Raw genomic sequence first — 18,457 nt, forward strand, 5'->3', positions numbered from 1 at the left:
GTAAGATTAAATGAGTTGTCTTACTTTTCTATTATTGCAATAAAGCAAAGTGACCAAAAGACGCTCCGAGAGGAAAAGGTCTCTTTCCTCTTGTACTCCTGCACCACAGTCAGTCACTGAAGGAAGTCAGGGCAGGAATTCAAGGTGGGACAGGAAGCAAAAGCCATGGAGGAGTGAGTACTGCTTACTGACTTTCTCCCCCTGCCCCAGCTGCTTGCTGAGGCTGCTTCTTACCCACCCCAGGATCACCTGCTTGGGGGGGGGGGGGCACTGCCTGCAGTGAGCAAAGCCCTTCCACATCAATTGTTAGTTAATACCCTGAAGGCTTGCCTAGGGGACCATCTTTCTGGAGGCTTTTCTCAATTAAGATTTCCTCTTCCCAGATAACATCTAGGTTTGTGCCAAATTGACAAATTGACTTAGATACTTTGTTTCTTCATGTTACTGTTTAAAGACACGGTTTTTTTTTTGTCTCTATAACAAGCAGCTAGTTGAGAAATCACTAGATTGCATCATGGAGGATGGTAAGTCTATTACAAGAAAGCCCAGTGTGAAGATGATGATGTAAGTCTCTGGTCATGAGGTTGACACACTGTGATCTTACATTTGTATTATATACTGTTAGTACTTAAGTCATTCAAAAAAATCATTGAAAACTAATTATCTGAAACACCCTCTAAAAGCCTGTCAACTGTTCATGTTGTTTTAAATTTTTTTGTTTTAATTAGGATCTCCTTGGACCTGTAATTCCAGCCATTCAGGAAACTGAGGCAGGAGGATCTCAAGTTCAAGTTGCCCACCTGAGCACCTTAGATCCTGTCTCAGAAAGTATAAACAAAGCCGGAAATATAAATCAATGGTAGATCACTTGTCTGGCATGCATGAGACCCTCAGTTCAGTGAGGAGTGGGTTCAAAATTCAATTTAACAAGGCACAAAGTTGGAATGATGTTTGTAATTCTAGCTAAGCCAAAGTTAGAAACGCTGTAGGTTTTTTTCTGTGATTTGAACACACACACACACACACACACACACACACACTTTTTCAAGCATGTTCCAAAGCATAATTAAATCAGAAACGGGTGCTGGCCACTGAGCATCACAGCTGTCATCTTCATGAGAGCAGCTGTTACTATTGTTATGACTTGAGAAACATTGACCTGTTGACTATTGACATTCCTTCATAGAATTGGGTGCGGCTGATTCTCTCCCTCTCCAGCTAGATGTAATTCTGCCGTAATTGCACTTGGCTCGGCAGCTTGGGTGCTGCTAGGGTATATAAGGAGTGGAAGGTTGCCTCAGGGAGCATAGCATCCTCTGCTGGTGCAACTATGGGGAAGCCATCATTAATCATCCATGCTGGGCTTAGGTTATTCAGTGATACGGCCGCTTCGATGTCACTTGCATCCTGTAAGGAAGCTGGGCAAGGTCTGTTATTTAAGCTAGACGTGGGTGGAACCCTGCCTTTGGGCTGTCATTGGAGCTCTATGTGGGGTAAGTAGACATTAGATCTCATGCCCCAGGAACAGCTAGGGAAACACCCTGATGCATACCAACTACAACTGAGGGGCACTCTAGTAAAATTATCTGATATATGTATTTTTAAACAACCATTGCCTTTTTAGGTAAAAAATATAGATACTAATAATAAATACCATTTTAAACTTTGATATATCAATATTTAACTCTCTTCACGTGAAGCCACGGAGTTTCCACTAGGTCATAGGATAACCGAAGGGTTGAATAAAGCAGTTATTGTCTGTCACGGCAATGCAAAGCAGGCAGCATCGTGCATGATGGTGAAATTTGTCAAAAGACAGGGCCACCATGTTATAAATCTAGGGCACAGGGAAAATGGAGGCGCCAGAGCACTACCCTATGGCCGGGGCATGAGGACTGCCTAGTGGAGGGGTGGTGGAGTCCCGCACTGACTGCAGGTTCTCCTAACGGCCCCGTTTCCTCCCTAGGTGGAACTGGCGCGGCCCAGCGCCCCCTGCTGGCAGGCGGTTCCCCAGCGCAGCATCACCACTCGGGGCGCAGCTCAGAATAGGAAAGCAGCTGGAGAGCCCTACAGACTGCTTTCCATTACTTCCGGCTGACCCATCGTGGACAGGGCAGGGGTCATCGGAAGTGGGGCGACTGACCGACCCTTCCCAGAAGCGCTGCGCGTGCGCCTACAGCCTAAAGTGTCTGTGGGTAAGGGGCGTGGCCTGGGTGACTGGCTGGCTCTGATTGGGCGAGCGCTTCCCACTTTCCGTTGGCGCCCGGGAGGTGAGGAGGCGCCATAACTCGACGGCCCTTGAGGGCGGAGGCGGTTTCCAGGCTGCGGTGTGCTGCGCTGTAGGTGGGGCAGGTCAGCGGGAGGCCGTGGTGAGGACACGCGGCGTGGGCGGCACTGGCCACGCCAATCCAGGGCAACGGTACAGGGAGGAGTTTGTGAGGAGTTTGTGAGGCGCGAGGCCCCGGCGGCCTGGGCTGTGGTAAAGAGCGTGACCACGTGGCGGGGCCTGGAGTCGGGGGGGGGGGGGGGAGGCCTCAGTTTAGACCTGAGGGTGTCCCCAAGTCCCTAAGCATGCGCAGTGTGTGTGCTGGGGGCGGGGCGGGCACCAGGGGCTTGGCCTCAGCGGCTTCCTCAGCACTCTTGGTTGGCCTCTAGTATCTGGAAGGCCATGCGGGTCGGGTCCCTCAGCCCCGATGAGGACCCACCTCCCTCCCCCAGCTTTGTCAGGGGACCGCGCGCGCATGTGCAAAGCCCGCTCACGTGTGCAAGCTTTGTGCGCATGTGCATGAGTGTTGCCTTAACTCGAGATCAGTTGTCCTATAATCATCGGCCATACTCAAAGCCTGCTAGTTGGACCCAAGCCCGTGTGGGAAAAGTTCAGGTGCTTCCTTTCCTGGTTCATTTATGAGCGCCATAAAGATCTTTTAAAAGTCTTCCTTAGGGCAGGAAAAAGCTTTGTTTAGCTTCCCCTTTGACTTGCAAATGGTTGGCTTATTTGACAGGTAGCCCAGAAGAACTGGCTTTGGCTTTGTTGAAGTCAGCATTCATGTAATGTGCTGAGTGCGTATGTAACTGGGTTATTCCCCCCCACCCCTTAAAAAATCCATCTATAGAGATACTAAAATTTCCTTTTCCTCGGTTGGCTCCTTTGTACAAAGGAAGACTAGAAAATAGAACCATCTGGCTAGCATAACATATCTTTTGGCCATAATTATTCTGTGCTGTGTGTAGATGGCTCAGAGCACTTGGGGGAAATTGCATTACTTCCAATTGTTTTAGTTGTGAAACATTATCACAGGGTTGCACTGGACAGCTGCTGGCCCCAAGGAAACGGTACACAAGATGTCTACAATATATTTTAAGTGTCAACTCTTTTAAATCACATTTTCAAATTGGAAATGAAATAAAATGTTATGGACTTCAATTTCATTGATATACTTTAACTGCAGTAAAATGTAAAAGGGGATATAAAGGTAGTTTTATGACTAATGGCAAAAATATCCACTCTGAATGTATTCACTATGATATTTGATAGTGGGCTGGTGATTTTTGGATAGGTAATAAAGACCTACTTAATTTATAAATCAGCATATTTTATATATTCTCATTTTCTAACAACCACTGTTAAATAACCACTTTTTAACAATCATTAGGATTGAAACAATACATACTTTCAATGTATGTTAAATGAGTATATTTTCATAGAAACATGTATTTTTTAATATTTTCTGCCATATTAGATTTTCCTTAGAATTAGCTATTGGCCTTATATAGTAATCTTTAAAATGCCTAAGCAATTTGACACTTTTAATAAATGTTACTTTACTTTGTAGTAATGAGCTTACCCACTATTCTAATGGTTGCTTGCTAGCTAACTGCTACAACAAAGATTTTTCTATGAGGTAACTTAAGATAAAAGAGGCTCTATTAAAAGAAAGAAAAAAGTTTATGATCTGGAAGAAGGTAGCCTGGAGATAAAATGGTTATGTGTCTGAGGCTAGCTTGTAAAAAGGAAGCTCTGTCCTTTTCCAAAGCTCTCCTTTTTTTCTTTTGGTAAGTTTTACTCCCCATTCCTACATTTTTTTCCTCACTGTTGAAATAAATAATCCATGTTCATAGATCCAGTATGTGAATTCTTCCACCCTTGTATTTTTAGCACATACACAGATGTCCTTTACAGAGTGTAGTTTGCTCCTGTGAGTATTTTAATTTCTCACAAATACTCTCTAGAGGGATCATCTCTGTCTTATTTCACTTTTCTTTTTACCCTGTTTTGAACAGGGTCTTGTTGTGAGATAAAGACTGGCTGATTAAACTACATGTTTAAATATTCAGTTGCATTCTGTGAACATTGCTTCTGTTTACCTAATTTCTCCTTACCATACCAACAAAGGCAGAGGTTTTTTCCTGAAAAACAAAAACAAAAAACTGCTGATAGAGGCAGTGCTACAATAAATATTAAGTATTCTTTTTATACTTTTAGGTTTTTGTAAAATGTATACCTAGAAATGAAACTACATGTTATAGAACATAGACAAAATTTTTACCTATCAGCTCTACTTTTTTCAAAGTACAATTATTGATACTCATTGTTTTCTATTTTTCATATTAACAGACTTTTTAGTTTGTGCCATCCTAGTAAGTGTTGGAGTTGGTTATTTTAGTTAGAACTTCTGTTATAGAGGTAGCATCTTGTCCTTCTATAAGCCACTTTATTTTCAAGTATCTCCTTTTCTGAGTAATTAATGCTCTTTTTATCTTTTTCACTTTTATACTTTTCTCCTTGGTTCCTCAGTTCTTCAAAATTATTTTAATGTATGTCTTAGGAGCAAAACTAAACATTTTTATGATAAAATATACAATTTAAAGTGTATGACAAATAATGTAAAAAGGGTTAAGAAACTATTCTATTTGGTATAAGAACACTGAATATCATGATTTAAGAATTTAAACTGTAAACACATTGAACACACGATAAAATATATAAAATGTTTTCTCTCATAGGTGTTTGACTTCTCCTATTCTTAAATGAGTTCAAAATGCCAGTGAGACCAGATCTCCAAGTATGTAGTTCCTAGACCACAAACATGCATTTTAATCACTAAAATAACTTTTGTGTACTTACATATATCTGCTGGTATATTTTTAGTAATTTAGTAAAATTTAATGCTTTATGAAATACTCAAGAGTAACTTAAATATGGTTTCCTGTATTAAAATATTTTTAAAGTATGTTAAAACATAAAATATCAAAAATATTGATTTATTTACCTGTGCTTTCAATATTGAAAATAGTCATTCACAGATTAACATACCTGGAAATTCAGATCAAAGTTGTAAATTGTCTGATGCTTACATTTATATATATATATATGCAGTTTACACTAAGTCTATTCAGTGATCAGACTACAGACTGAAAGCTTCCCTATGCTGTTCTGTAATAGAGGCCAGAGCAAGTTTGATAAAAGTCATATACTTATCAAATACTTATATTGAAATATAATTTTTAAAAGGATAAACTTACCTTTATGTAGTTTAATTTTTAAATATCATGAAGTTTGTACTCAGATATGCTAGGATTTTGCATGGAATTAAATATGGTTTCTATAATGTTGATTTTATTTTTCATTTAGTTTATAATTTTGAGTTGATAAAGTTTGTGATTTTATTTGAATTGATAAAGATGTAAATATAAATTGGGAGCTTTTAATAAAATATTTTCTATCTGAAATTATTACTATAGAAAATTAGTTACTCTGAATAGTGGAATTTTTTTTTGAAAATTTAAAAAAAATATAAGTATTTTATGAGCTAATTTTATTATTTTCATTCAAAAACTCTTCTTTGGTAGCTCAGTTGCATAGAGTGGCTAATTTTGATGGAATATCTATGTTATTAAATATATCTCTCCAGCAGTTAGAAAAGTGTATTGATGATGCTTTGAGAAAAAATGACTTCAAGCCTTTGATGGCACTTTTACAAATTGATATTTGTGAAGATGTGAAGATTAAGTGCAGCAAACAATTCCTCCGCAAGTTGGATGACTTAATATGCAGGGTAAATACTCATTTTTATTTAATAGCTCCTAAAATTGTTACATATGATTTTACTTTCTAGGAAGAAGGGCTACATTCAAAACATATAAACAGAGAAAGCCTTGGACATGCTTGTTTCGAATGATTTAAATGTTTTATCAACATGTGCTTATTATTTGAGGCTTCTCAACACATTGAACTCTTGTTTCTAAAGTAAAATGTATGAAATCTGTTTCAAAGGCTACCATTATGAATCTGAGGGAACAGATGACTTATAAACAATTTCTTTTTAGAGACCCATCACCATATTTGCGGTGATACAGAGTGCTTAGTGATTTCAAAAATAAAGCAAACTCAAAACATTTCTGAAATTTATATTTAAGAAGAGATAACTGCATACCAGCCCCGGGTATCCAAGATTGTCAATGAGTCATTGGTTGAATAAGAATTTGTAATCTATTTGTGTTAGCTCATGCCTGTATATCTAGCACATGGGATGCTGGGGCAGGGGGAGTGCCACAAGTTGTAACCCTGTCTCAGCTACAGAATGAGACCTTGTCTCCAAAATGAAGTCTTAACTTTAACTCTTTAAAATGGAAGGAGAAAACTGCTTCCAGACTTTCTAGAATTTATGGAGCTGACTATTTGCTATTGCCACTGGCTGGGTGGCTTGGGACAACTTGCTTTACTAAGCCACTCTTCTCATCCTTTCCATCATAAGGATGTGAGAATGCTCCCTTTCAGATATATGAAGATTGTAAATGAATGGTGTTTCCTGAACAATGTTTATTCCATTCTACTTTGTATTTGCAGCAGTTTAATTATGCACATTTCATTTTAGGAACTTAATAAAAAGGATATCCAAACTGTTTCAAACATCTTGATATCTATTGGAAGATGTAGCAAGAATATCTTTATATTGGGGCAAGCTGGACTTCAAACCATGATAAAACAAGGATTAGTCCAAAAGATAAGTACTTATTCATAGGAGGGAAAGCTGATTAAGGTGCAGTTTCTATTTTTAAAATGTCCTGCTACTAAATGCAAACTTAGAAACTTTATGTAGAACTTTTGAGAGTAAAGTAAATATTTTTATGAGTATAAGATAAAGGTTCAGAAGGAAACTATACAAGTTCCTTGACAACCATGTGAATTTAGGATCACAGGATGCCAATGGAACTTTATTTGAATGATTTTTTTGTTGACCAACTCATTTAGGTTGTTTACTGTCTGACATCTACACTAAAATATAAGACACTGATTTTTATATGTTTAATCAGTTACACATAACCATCAAACTGATGGTTATATGGGACACATAGTATGTACTCATATATGAATCAAATTAAAGTAATTCTAAAAATATTCAAATAATATAAATTGTCCTGATAATTTTAGCTAATTATAACAAATGTATCTGCAGTAAGAATTTAAAAAGGAAAGTGTAAGGGTCTTTGAAATGGAATTATTATTATCTCCATTCCTATTTTAAACAGTGAGGAGATAAAATAAGTTAAAAATATAAGACATTTTAAAATGTAAAATTGCTTTGACTATCAACACTGGAGTTTTCATTTTTAAAGTCATTTTGTTCTAGGTTTAAAAAAAGTACAAATATATAAATTGTTAAAGTGGAATTCAAATTAACTAATTTATGTATTCATTTTTACATGGTTTCCTGGTTTGAAAATTCCAAGGAGATTATTCTAAATCAACAACAATCAAAAGATGAAGCTGTTATGAATATGATAGAAGACTTATTTGATCTTTTGATGGTAAAAATCGCATTGACTGTTATATAGAGCATGTTTTATATTAGGAAACCATTTGTTTTGGTTCTAACGATGATTAATAGATTATCTAGTAACTTGATTGGATTAATCTATCCAGACTGTTTAAAGCACTTAAGCTGACTAGAAGTAAATAGCTTATTAATAAATGAAAGTTAAATAGTTACACTGTGAATTAAAAATTGTCATTTTAATATTAGCTTTTGTAATGACTTATAATAGCAAATTATAAATGAAATATTTATCTTTTTTAGGTCGTATATGACATCAATGATGAAGGTAAAATATCTTATTTCCATCAAAACAACTTGCTAGGAACTTTTAGTATAAATTTTTTTAATACACATAATCCTGTCCTAGGAACTCATGATCTAATTAAAAAATCAAACTTTTTCTGTAAAGGACCAGATAGTAAAATTTTAATCTATGTAGGCCAAGAGGAAAAAAAAAAGGCAGACATTAGTTTGGCATTTCAACAAATTTCAAATATGATTTATGGATAAAATTAAAAATGTGTTTTTGTATTATGGACTTGTTAATATGGCAGAAAATAGTATCTTTGAATTTTATTTAAGGATCAAAGTTTTTTTTTTTTTTTTTTTTGGTTTTTCGAGACAGGGTTTCTCTATGTAGCCCTGGCTGTCCTGGTGCTCACTCTGTAGACCAGGCTGGCCTCGAACTCAGAAATCCACCTGCCTCTGCCTCCCGAGTGCTGGGATTAAAGGCATGCGCCACCAACGCCCGGCCAAAGTTTGTTTTAAAATTTAACATGTTAAATTTTTAAAAACATGTTTATAACAAAATTTTATATCACGTAGAAAAGGCCAGTGTTTGGCTTTATCTTCAGGAAAATCTATCAGTTAAGGAACATTTTAAATCTCTATCACATAGAGATATTAATTGAATTCTGATACTTTCTTTTTCTTTTTTCATCTTTTTTTAATTAGATCTTTTCTTTATTTACATTTGAAATGTTATCCCCTTTCCTAGTTTCCCCTCTGAAAACCCCCTATGCACCTCCCCCACCAACCCACCCTTGGTCACAGGACCAAGGGCCTCTCCTCCCATTGATGTCAGACTAGGCCAACCTCTGCTACATATGCAGCTAGAGCCATGAGTCCCACCATGTGGTTTCTTTGGTTGGTGGTTTAATCCCAGGGAGCTCTGGGGATAGTGGTTAGTTCATTTTGTTGTTCCTCCTATGGGGCTGCAAACCCCTTCAGCTCCTTGGGTACTTTCTCTAGTTCCTTCATTGGAGACCCTGTGCTCTGTAAAATGGATGGCTGTGAGCATCCACTTCTGTATTTGTCAGGCACTGGCAGAGCCTCTCAGGAGACAGCTATATCAGGCTCCTGTCAGCAAGCTCTTGTTGGCATCCGCAATAGTGTCTGGTTTTGGTGGTTGTTTATGGGATGCATCCCCAGGTGAGGCAGTCTCTGTGTAGTCGTTCCTTCAGTCTCTGCTTCACACTTTGTCTCTGTAACCCCTTCCATGGGTATTTTGTTCCCCCTTCTAAGAAAGACTGAACTATGTCTTCCTTCTTCTTGAGTTTCATGTGTTTTGCAAATTGTGTCTTGGGTGTTCCAAGCTTCTGGGCTAATACCCACTTAACAGTGAGTGCATATCATGTGTGTTCTTTTGTGACTGAGTCACTTCACTCAGGATGAAGTCCATCCATTTGCCTAAGAATTTCATAAATTCATTGTTTTTAACTGCTGAGTAGTACACCATTGTGTAAATGTACCACATTTTCTGTATCCATTCCTCTGTTGAGGGACATCTGGGTTCTTTCCAGCTTTTGGCTATTATAAATAAGGCTGCTATGAACATAGTAGAGCATGTGTCCTTATTACATGTTGGAGCATCTTCTGGGTATATGCCCAGGAGTGGTATTGCTGGATCCTCTGGTAGTACAATGTCCAATTTTCTGAGGAACTGTCAAACTGATTTCCAGAATGGTTGTACCAGCTTGCAATCCCACCAGCAATGGAGGAGTGTTACTCTTCCTCCACATCTTCCCCAGCATCTGCTGTCACCCGAGTTTTTGATCTTAGCCATTCTGACTGGTGTGACATAGAATCTCAGGATTGTTTTGATTTGCATTTCCCTGATGACTAACGATGTTGAGCATTTCTTAAGGTGCTTCTCAGCCATTTGATATTCCTCAGTTGAGAATCCTTTGTTTAGCTCTGTACCCCATTTTTAATAGGGTTATTTGGTTTGTTTTCATCTTTTTTTTTAAATTCCCATACTTTCTAAAATATTTGCTGCCTATTTCTGCTCTTCAGAATATCATTACCTAATAGTAATTACTTCCCACTGAAAATGATGTGGAAGCTCCTTAACTACACAACAAAAATGACTTTTAATGTAGCAGTTTCCTTTTTACTAAAATCACTGGCTCAAAATATTACAGGAGCTCAAACTGGAGCTTGGAAAAAAAAAAACAATGCTCTATGCATATTTGTGGAGGAATGGAGATCTTCATTTTTTTCTCCTTTGAGACAGGATCTCATATAGCCCAGGCCACTCCTTAGTATGAAGCTGAGAAGCCTTGAATTCCTGATCCCCTTGTTGCCACCTACTGAGAGCCGGGATTAGAGGCATGTGTCCAATATGCATGATAGATATTTTCTAGAACTCAGTATGTCAGAAACATAGAAAACATGTTTTTCCAAAATGCCAGATTTGTTGAATAACCATTAAGTTCACAAAAGTACAATGACTTCAGTGGCAGTGGTTTGCCAGATAATCAGTTTACTTACTGTGGTAATGGTTATGTGAAATGCAGTTCTTTTATTCCCATCTTAAATATTATTTACTATCATATCACCTAACACACAAGAAATAAAACTTTATCTGTTCATATATGTTTTACACAATGAATACAGCAGAATTCAAGAGGTTTTAGAACTGGGTTGGTAGAAATGTAATAGAATCTGTGTTGATAAGATAACCCAAACCATCACCAGGAAAGACACTACTATCTTAAAAACCATGGGAGAGTCAGGATTGAGAACAAAGACATGGGTAATTGTGGAAACAAGACCAGGACAGGGTTTAAAGGAGAATCAATGGAGCTCAGTTCCCGATTGGATGAACAAATAAATTGGCAGACAGCAGTCAAACATGCCACCCCAAGAGTGGGTTGCTCAGCTAAAGTCCCAAGGATAGCTGAGAGTTCTCTGTCAGTTGGTACATGACCCATAAGCCAGGCATCAGATGACAGTTCAGTTGTGAGGCCATTACTATAGCAGTGTAAGTTTTTCTCACTTTATGGAAGCCAGGTGAGGTAGTTTTATTCACTTTCCTTGGTCTGGTTTCCATGTGTCTGCTTTCTCTGATACAAATTGAATACACCCATGTGCCTATGCACTCTTGATTGATCTAAAAAAAAAAATGTAGAGTTAGCCGCTTTATAATTCTGAGGAATAAGTCATGTATGGGTTACATTCTAGGGTATGGTGCTGGATAGATGGTGCTATTCATGCATCCACCTAAGCAGTCAGTTATCCTCTGTCCTCAAAATGGAGCTAAAAGCTGCTTATAAAATCAAGCCTGGAAAAACACTGTACAATGTGGAGTAACTTAGAGAGAAGAACATAGACTGATGTTGACAGATTGGCTTCTCATTTTAACTTTTGCTAGTATGGGTAATGTGTAAATCAGCATGGTTCTTGTGATGTTGTATGTTTGTCTTTCCATCATAATGTCACAGTTGGTTGAATAATAAATTCATGGTACAGTAGACTCGTTGGCAGCAACCTGCAAGTAGTTCTGCTTTCCTGATAGCCTTGGCCAAGATAAATACAGGCTCTTTTATCCCAATCTTTGTTACTAAAACTTATACCTTGAGATAACATTGTACCCATCACACACATAAGCGCGCGCGCACACACACACACACACACACACACACACACACACACAGATATGCTTATACATGTATAGGTTACATAATAACTCAAAGGTGGATAGCTGTAGCAAAATTTAAAAAGAATTTCAGAAAGTCCTGAGAGATCAAGTCTGGGAGACTTATAGGGAGACTTATAGGTCTCTGTAGGAATGAGGTCATGAACCCAGGCTGGAGGGGTACTGGAGATTTTGATGCTGCCATAGACTATAGGAACAATGTATGGTAAAGTTTATAGAGATGAGAAAATACCCAGGTCCAGATGAATGAATAGGTGGACAGGCAAGGTGACAGTTTAATTAGGTCCTGTTAACTTTGAAGACAGAGACAACAGGCCCCTGAGGCAACCTGGAAGGGGTTCCTTGTCAGTCCCTTCACACGTGCACACACACACACACACACACACACACCCCAGCAGGTCAGATGACAGGTGGTGGTGGTATTCCCATCAGAATGTCAGGTGTCCTCTTCATTCAGCCTAGGTAAAAGTCAGTCTCACCCTCTCTTTAGTATGCTGTGTCCACTAAGTTCTCAGGCCTGGTTTTCCTCATATGATTTTAATACACCCATATAATCTACAGTACAAATGTATTTGAATAAACTTATAGAGTATCACCCTTTCTGCTTTGGGGAATAAGTTATGTTTGTACCTGTGGTTGGCACTGAAAAGATGGTGGTGTTTAAGTGTCCACGAAGTGTAGAGTCATCCTGTCCTCAAAATGGAATCAAATGCTGCTAGAAAAACAATCTCAGGGCAGGATGGATATGTTGTACAATGTGATAGGGCACTATCTGATCTTAATAGTAGTGTTAATAAATGCCATTCAGTAACACCAGTTATCCAAACAGTTGCATTGCCATTAGAGTTGGGAGCACTGTTCTGTCTTATAATTAGACGTTTAATTCACTAACCAGAATTTTCAGCTCTGACAAAAATTGGTAACAAGGTTGAGGACAGTTCTTGTTGAGAATAATTTTTAGTTTGGCTTTGAGTATGAAAGATGACAAAATTTGCCAGTGCTGGACCATTTGTCTGCTGTGTGGTTAGCAAGTAGGATTTTCAGGTGCTATTTGTGATTAAAAATATACATAGCTGAAAGACTAAGATTATAATGAATGAAATTTGCCTTTGGGTATTACTTCAGTAAATGGGATAGATACAGATGTTTTCTACAGAGTACCTGCTAAGAGATGGTTCTACATTACAAAATAAAGAGAATTGGATTTGTATGTTGTAGTTGTCAGCTTTTGAGCTAATAGAACAAAATTCTCAGTGGTAAAAGGATGTAGAACGTGCTACAGCTTGTCACCTTTCATTTATAGACAGCACAAACATTGTGCTAACTGACCAGATGCAGGTTACTTTATTTCTTCTGCCTGGAGACTTCATTATGATTGTAAACAGGCTGGTGAATCACCTACACACATGGCTATTTACAATTCTCAAAGTCAAAATGTGTTAAGCAAATTAATGATTCAAATAACAGTTAATGTTACCTTTTCATCGATTGTGTTCTTGCAATTAATAATTTAAATTCCCATGAAGGAAATCTTAAGAGTGCTAGCATTATAGACTGAGCCTCTTACTGTAAGTAAATTACAGCTTTTCATCTTAGCTGTTTTAGTTGAGTACAGTCACTTTGAAAAGCTGTAATTTGCTTTTGCAGTATTTCCATTGCTAAAACATTTCAAATCTGTTATAAAGTGGCAATTCTCTCTGAATAGATTAAGTATTAATTACCCATTTTTAAAATAGGAAGCTTTATTTTTTATATACTCTATCTTGATCATGATTTTTCCTTTATCAACTTCTCCCAGATTCACCCCATCTTTATGCCTTTCTTCTCTCTTTCCCCCTTCTTCCCTCCTCAAGAAAAAAAATCAAAACAATAATATAAAATAAAAAGTGCCCAGCAACAAAATAATACATGGGGTCCATTTTGTGTTGGGCACCTACTTCTGGGCTTGGAGCCTGCCTTGAAATGCTTGAATAATACCTAGTAACATTCCACTAGGAAAAAACATGGCTTCCTATCAGGTTTCAACTGCAAATAACTAAAAGGTGAGATTTTAACTAAAAGTCAAACCCCTCAAGTCACTTAGAGATTCATGAGAGTAAGAAATGTTGATTTGTTAGATAAAAGAATGTTTGAAGTATGTCTAAAAGTTAATGAGGCCAGTTTATATAAACACCTCAGATAATAAATGATTGTTAAATTGATTTAAAATTAACATGTCAATAATAATTTATTCAGGTAAAAACCAAGTATTGGAAAGTTTCATACCTCACATCTGTGCCCTGGTTATTGATTCAAGAGTGAATTTTTGCATTCAGCAGGAGGTAAATCTCTTTTCAGACCTAAAAATGAAAAAGTAAATGATAAAATAACTTATCTTAGACCAAGTTTCTTAAATTAATTTCATGGGGTATATTTATATTTCTTTTGCCTGAGTAATTCATTGCCTGACAATGTAATTTTTAAATAATCAATTAAAATCTATAATTGAGTGAATTTATGTATATATATCACTAGTGTGAGAATCTATGCTGCCAAGGTATTAGGAGTTTTCTAGTATGTAGATGCCAATATAGCAAGTAGTTTTGTATGTGTACGTGCATATGCATAACCATAAGAACTAAAACTAGGTAGCTTTTTGTTCCCTTAAGTCTTAGAATAGTTTTTTTGTGTTTTCACAGTGGGTGGGAAAGCTTCAGTAAAGGAGCCATCCTGTGCTGAAGTGCATTCTAGACTTGACATTCTTTCCTTCATTGGGCTTACATTCCCTACTTAGAATTTTAAGTTCATGTATCTATTTCTCTATGTGCTTCCTAGAAAACAAAGTTACTTTTTTTTTCTCTTTCAGGCGTTAAAAAAAATGAATTTGATGCTTGACAGAATACCTCAGGATGCCAACAAAATACTTTCTAATCAAGAAATGTTAACTCTCATGTAATAATTTTTAATAATTTGTTCTGATAAATTGTTTAACAATTTTAAGAAACATGCAATCACAAATTTGAATTAAGTAATACAGTCTGACAAGTTTATAAATTTTGATATAATGTGGTATTTATATTTTCTCCAAAAGCCATTTATACTAACCAATTTATTTTTCCCAAACACAATGGGCTTTCTATCTAATTGATATTAGTTTAGTATATAATTTCTTATTTTAATTCACAGGAGTAATATGGGAGAAAGAATTTTAGATGTAGGAGGTAAGTATGTCTTTCCAAGATTTGAAATCACTTCAAATTTATGAATGTTATATATACATTTGATAAAATTATTAGATTCCATGTGTTACATTACCAGAATACACCAAAGGAATTATAATCTGCTTATCTAAACTAAAAGAAGAATTTTTAATTAATAAAAACAAGGAGATGTCTTGGAACAAATAATTTGTCATGATAACAAATATTAGATAAATATAAGTGTGCCCACCTAGTGATAGTTAGGAATGGCAACTTAACGCTCCAATACATTGGAAATACTTGTGCTGAAAATTTTTTAAAATGACATTAAAATTATGTCTAATTTTTGTAGTTGATAGACAATTTTTAAACAATATTTACTACAAAAAATTTAATTTTTCTTTAGATTCTTATAGGTAAATTTTGATTTAGTGACATATATAGAATAAAGTATGACTTTAATATATACTCTGATATAACTGTAAACATCATAACAAAATGCTATATATTGTATAAATTGCTTTTCAACATATAATTATAAAGAAATGGTAAAGTTTTAAATGATTCATAGTATTTTTTACTTTAAAAAAATGAACAATTGAATAAGAAAAAAATTAACATTTTCTTATTTCTTTTGTTTTTGTGCCTTACAAAATGGAGTTTTATAAGCTTAGACTCTTGACCTCTAAACTGACTAATATTTTTTTAAGATTATGAATTACAGGTAGGCATTGTGGAAGCTTTGTGTAGAATGACCACAGAAAAACGGAGACAAGAACTGGCATATGAATGGTTTTCAATGGACTTTATTGCTAATGCATTTAAGGAAATTAAAGACTGTGAATTTGAAACAGTAAGTCGTATGTATAAAAATAACAAGTTTAGTAAAGATTTTTATATAATTTTTATTTTTAAGACTTTTTTTGTTTTTGAAAACTAGGATTGCAGAATATTTCTCAACTTGGTAAATGGCATTCTTGGTGATAAAAGAAGGTAAGCTTGATGTAACATGCATCTATTTGTTGGTAGGGAAGTAGAGCTGAGCTCCATGATGAGTGTTTATAATTTTTATTGTACTGTGAAATATGTGGCTATTTGTTCAAGACAGTATGTAGCATACAGTATAAACTAGTACACTACTAACCCTAAATACTCCTGATGGCTCTGTTTGGCTTTGAATTTAGAAGGAAAAATGCATCTTATTTATTAGCTCATATTAAAAACTGAGTGCCCTAACTTGGTGTACTCTGATTGAGAGGTGCATGTATATTATTATTTGGTGTTTAAGGAATGATACAAACCTGGACATCTACATACTGGAGTGAAAATGTATAAATAACAGAAGTAGAATTTTTATTATTTAATATCAGAAACAAGCATGAAATGATAGAAAATATAAATTTCACCATTAAAGTTTATGTGTATGGGTTTTTTTGCCTCCATATATGTGTGTGCTTTATGTACATGCAATCCTGAAATAAGCAGAAAAGAGTGTTGTGTAACCTGGAACTGGAGTTAAGAGGTTGTAAGAAGCCATGCGGGCTCTGGAAATTGAACTCAGATGTCCTGAAAGGAACAGCAAATTCTCTTAACTGCTAAGCCATCTCTCCACCCAAAGCAACAGCGTAGTGTAATACCTGGGCCCTGGGCATGTTTCCAATAAATGGTGTTCGCTTTATTTACTGAGGAAGTAAAAGATAGGGCTAGACCTAAATGCATTGAATCTTATTGCCTGTGTTTAAATCATAGATTCCCATTAGTTCTATTCTATAAGTTATTTAATCTTAATATCTTCAGTTTCCTTAGCTGTGTGATAGGAATACTAATAATACTTACGTTTGTTAAAGAGACTGACTAAAGTACTTTAAGTAGTATCTTACCACAAAAATGTTCTAAGAATTTAGCCACTTTTACCATCAACAATGACTCCTATCTACTTTTTACACATTCAAGTCCTGTAGGAACTTCCATTGTATTACTATGTAAGTGTAATTAGGAACAATTGTTCATATTTGAAATGATATTTTCAATTGATATAATTCCTTTAGTCAAAGTGGTAAGTAAATACTATCCTTAAAGTAATAATGCTTTACGTTACCTAAACAGATTTCCAATAAATTTTTGTTTAAAATAGTAATGGCATGGCCTGCCGTGGTGTTTTTCACCAATTTTTATTTCAGTTACTTGCAATGTTACAACAGGAGTATCATATTTGAGGCCAGCTCAGACAAGAGTGAGACCCTATCTCAAAAATGGAATTAAACAGATTATTTTATTAAACATTTTACAAGAATCAACTTCCCCTTAATTCTAGATATTGTTTTGTAGATATAACTTGAGCAAGTTAATTATTGGAAAGCTGATTTATTTTTTTCCTAAATTGTTTTGTGTTTTAGGGTCTTTACATTTCCTTGCTTGTCAGCATTTCTTGGTAAATATGAGGTAAGTTTTAAATTCATACAAACCTCAATTATTGGATAATTTTTAAATAAAAGTTAAATGAATTATGGAGTACATAATGTTTTAAAATATTAAAGTACTAGACTTAGACGATGATATAGCTAACTTTACTCCTGTCCTTACTGTGACAGCAGGAAAAGATGGACTAGCTCATCTTAGCAGAGAGGGAGAAGAGCAACACTCTAGTTTATTACCTTCCTCTCCTCCTCAAAGGCATTGGTGCTGCTGATCTTTCATCAGTAGATTCAGACTACTTTCATTCTCTGTTAATACTTAAAATGGTTTTGATTTCTTGATCTAATTTCTGTGTAAAACACTTAAGTAGCATTCCCTTGTTCTAAATTATCTAAATGCTAGACATTTCAGCTGTCTTCATCTACTTATACGTTATCTCTTGAAAGCATTCAGGGAATGTTCTACTTTTTATGTGTTGCAGATTTCTAGAATTAAAAAAAAAAACCCTCTAATAGTTCAGTCATGACTATAACCTGGTGATAATTTCCCATGTTTTGTAAGTATCATATATACTAGTTTTATATATTATGTTAGCTGCAGATACCATCAGATGAAAAACTTGAGGAATTCTGGATCGATTTTAATCTTGGGAGCCACACTGTGTCATTCTACATTGCTGGAGATGATGAAGTAAGCTCTTACCCTTTTGTGTCACTGTATACACACATGTGAAGGACATTCTTTAATTTACTTTCAGAATACATGTTTGCATACCTTTTTTTAGCCATTCTTTTGATAGATTTTCACATTAGCTTTTATTTTTAGGTTGTATAAGCTATCATGCTAATTAAAATGAAACTTCTTTGATTTTTTTATGTTAATAAAATTAGCACTAAATTTTAATACTAATTTTAACATAAACCTTTCAGAAATGAATATTAACAAGATTTAAATTTTGGGGGTCACATGAACAAAATGAATCAACAGTAGAAGAGACAGCATGAAGACTGCTCAGCGGTACAGTGCTTAGCCTGTGGGAGGCCCTTGGACATTCAGACACTTCCTGACAACTAACATTCTCGGGGACAGCAAATGACAGCAAATGG

General features: G+C 35.9%; 1 protein-coding gene across 5 annotated transcripts in view; it reads left to right on the forward strand.

Moving 5' to 3' along the window:
* Window positions 1–2,263: 2,263 nt before the first annotated feature.
* Sycp2 (synaptonemal complex protein 2) overlaps window positions 2,264–18,457 on the forward strand; it is a 68,963-nt gene continuing 52,769 nt past the window's right edge. For 3 of the 5 annotated variants that reach the window (XM_085831798.1, XM_085831807.1, XM_085831804.1), the window contains exons 1-13: window positions 2,292–2,369; window positions 5,005–5,063; window positions 5,913–6,056; window positions 6,876–7,004; window positions 7,705–7,809; window positions 8,079–8,103; window positions 13,993–14,078; window positions 14,603–14,688; window positions 14,923–14,957; window positions 15,647–15,789; window positions 15,877–15,929; window positions 17,333–17,378; window positions 17,946–18,041. In XM_085831798.1, the coding sequence (XP_085687924.1) occupies window positions 5,040–5,063; window positions 5,913–6,056; window positions 6,876–7,004; window positions 7,705–7,809; window positions 8,079–8,103; window positions 13,993–14,078; window positions 14,603–14,688; window positions 14,923–14,957; window positions 15,647–15,789; window positions 15,877–15,929; window positions 17,333–17,378; window positions 17,946–18,041 (972 nt within the window). In that variant the 5' untranslated portion in view covers window positions 2,292–2,369; window positions 5,005–5,039. Of the gene's footprint in view, window positions 2,370–2,414; window positions 2,480–5,004; window positions 5,064–5,912; window positions 6,057–6,875; window positions 7,005–7,704; window positions 7,810–8,078; window positions 8,104–13,992; window positions 14,079–14,602; window positions 14,689–14,922; window positions 14,958–15,646; window positions 15,790–15,876; window positions 15,930–17,332; window positions 17,379–17,945; window positions 18,042–18,457 lie in introns of those variants that run through there. The other 2 variants (XM_085831799.1, XM_085831801.1) reach the window with 2 other exon arrangements.

Source organism: Mus caroli, unplaced genomic scaffold (assembly GCF_978045245.1).
Source record: "Mus caroli unplaced genomic scaffold, Mus_caroli_1 scaffold_2, whole genome shotgun sequence".
In the NCBI taxonomy this organism is placed as follows: Eukaryota; Metazoa; Chordata; class Mammalia; order Rodentia; family Muridae; genus Mus; species Mus caroli.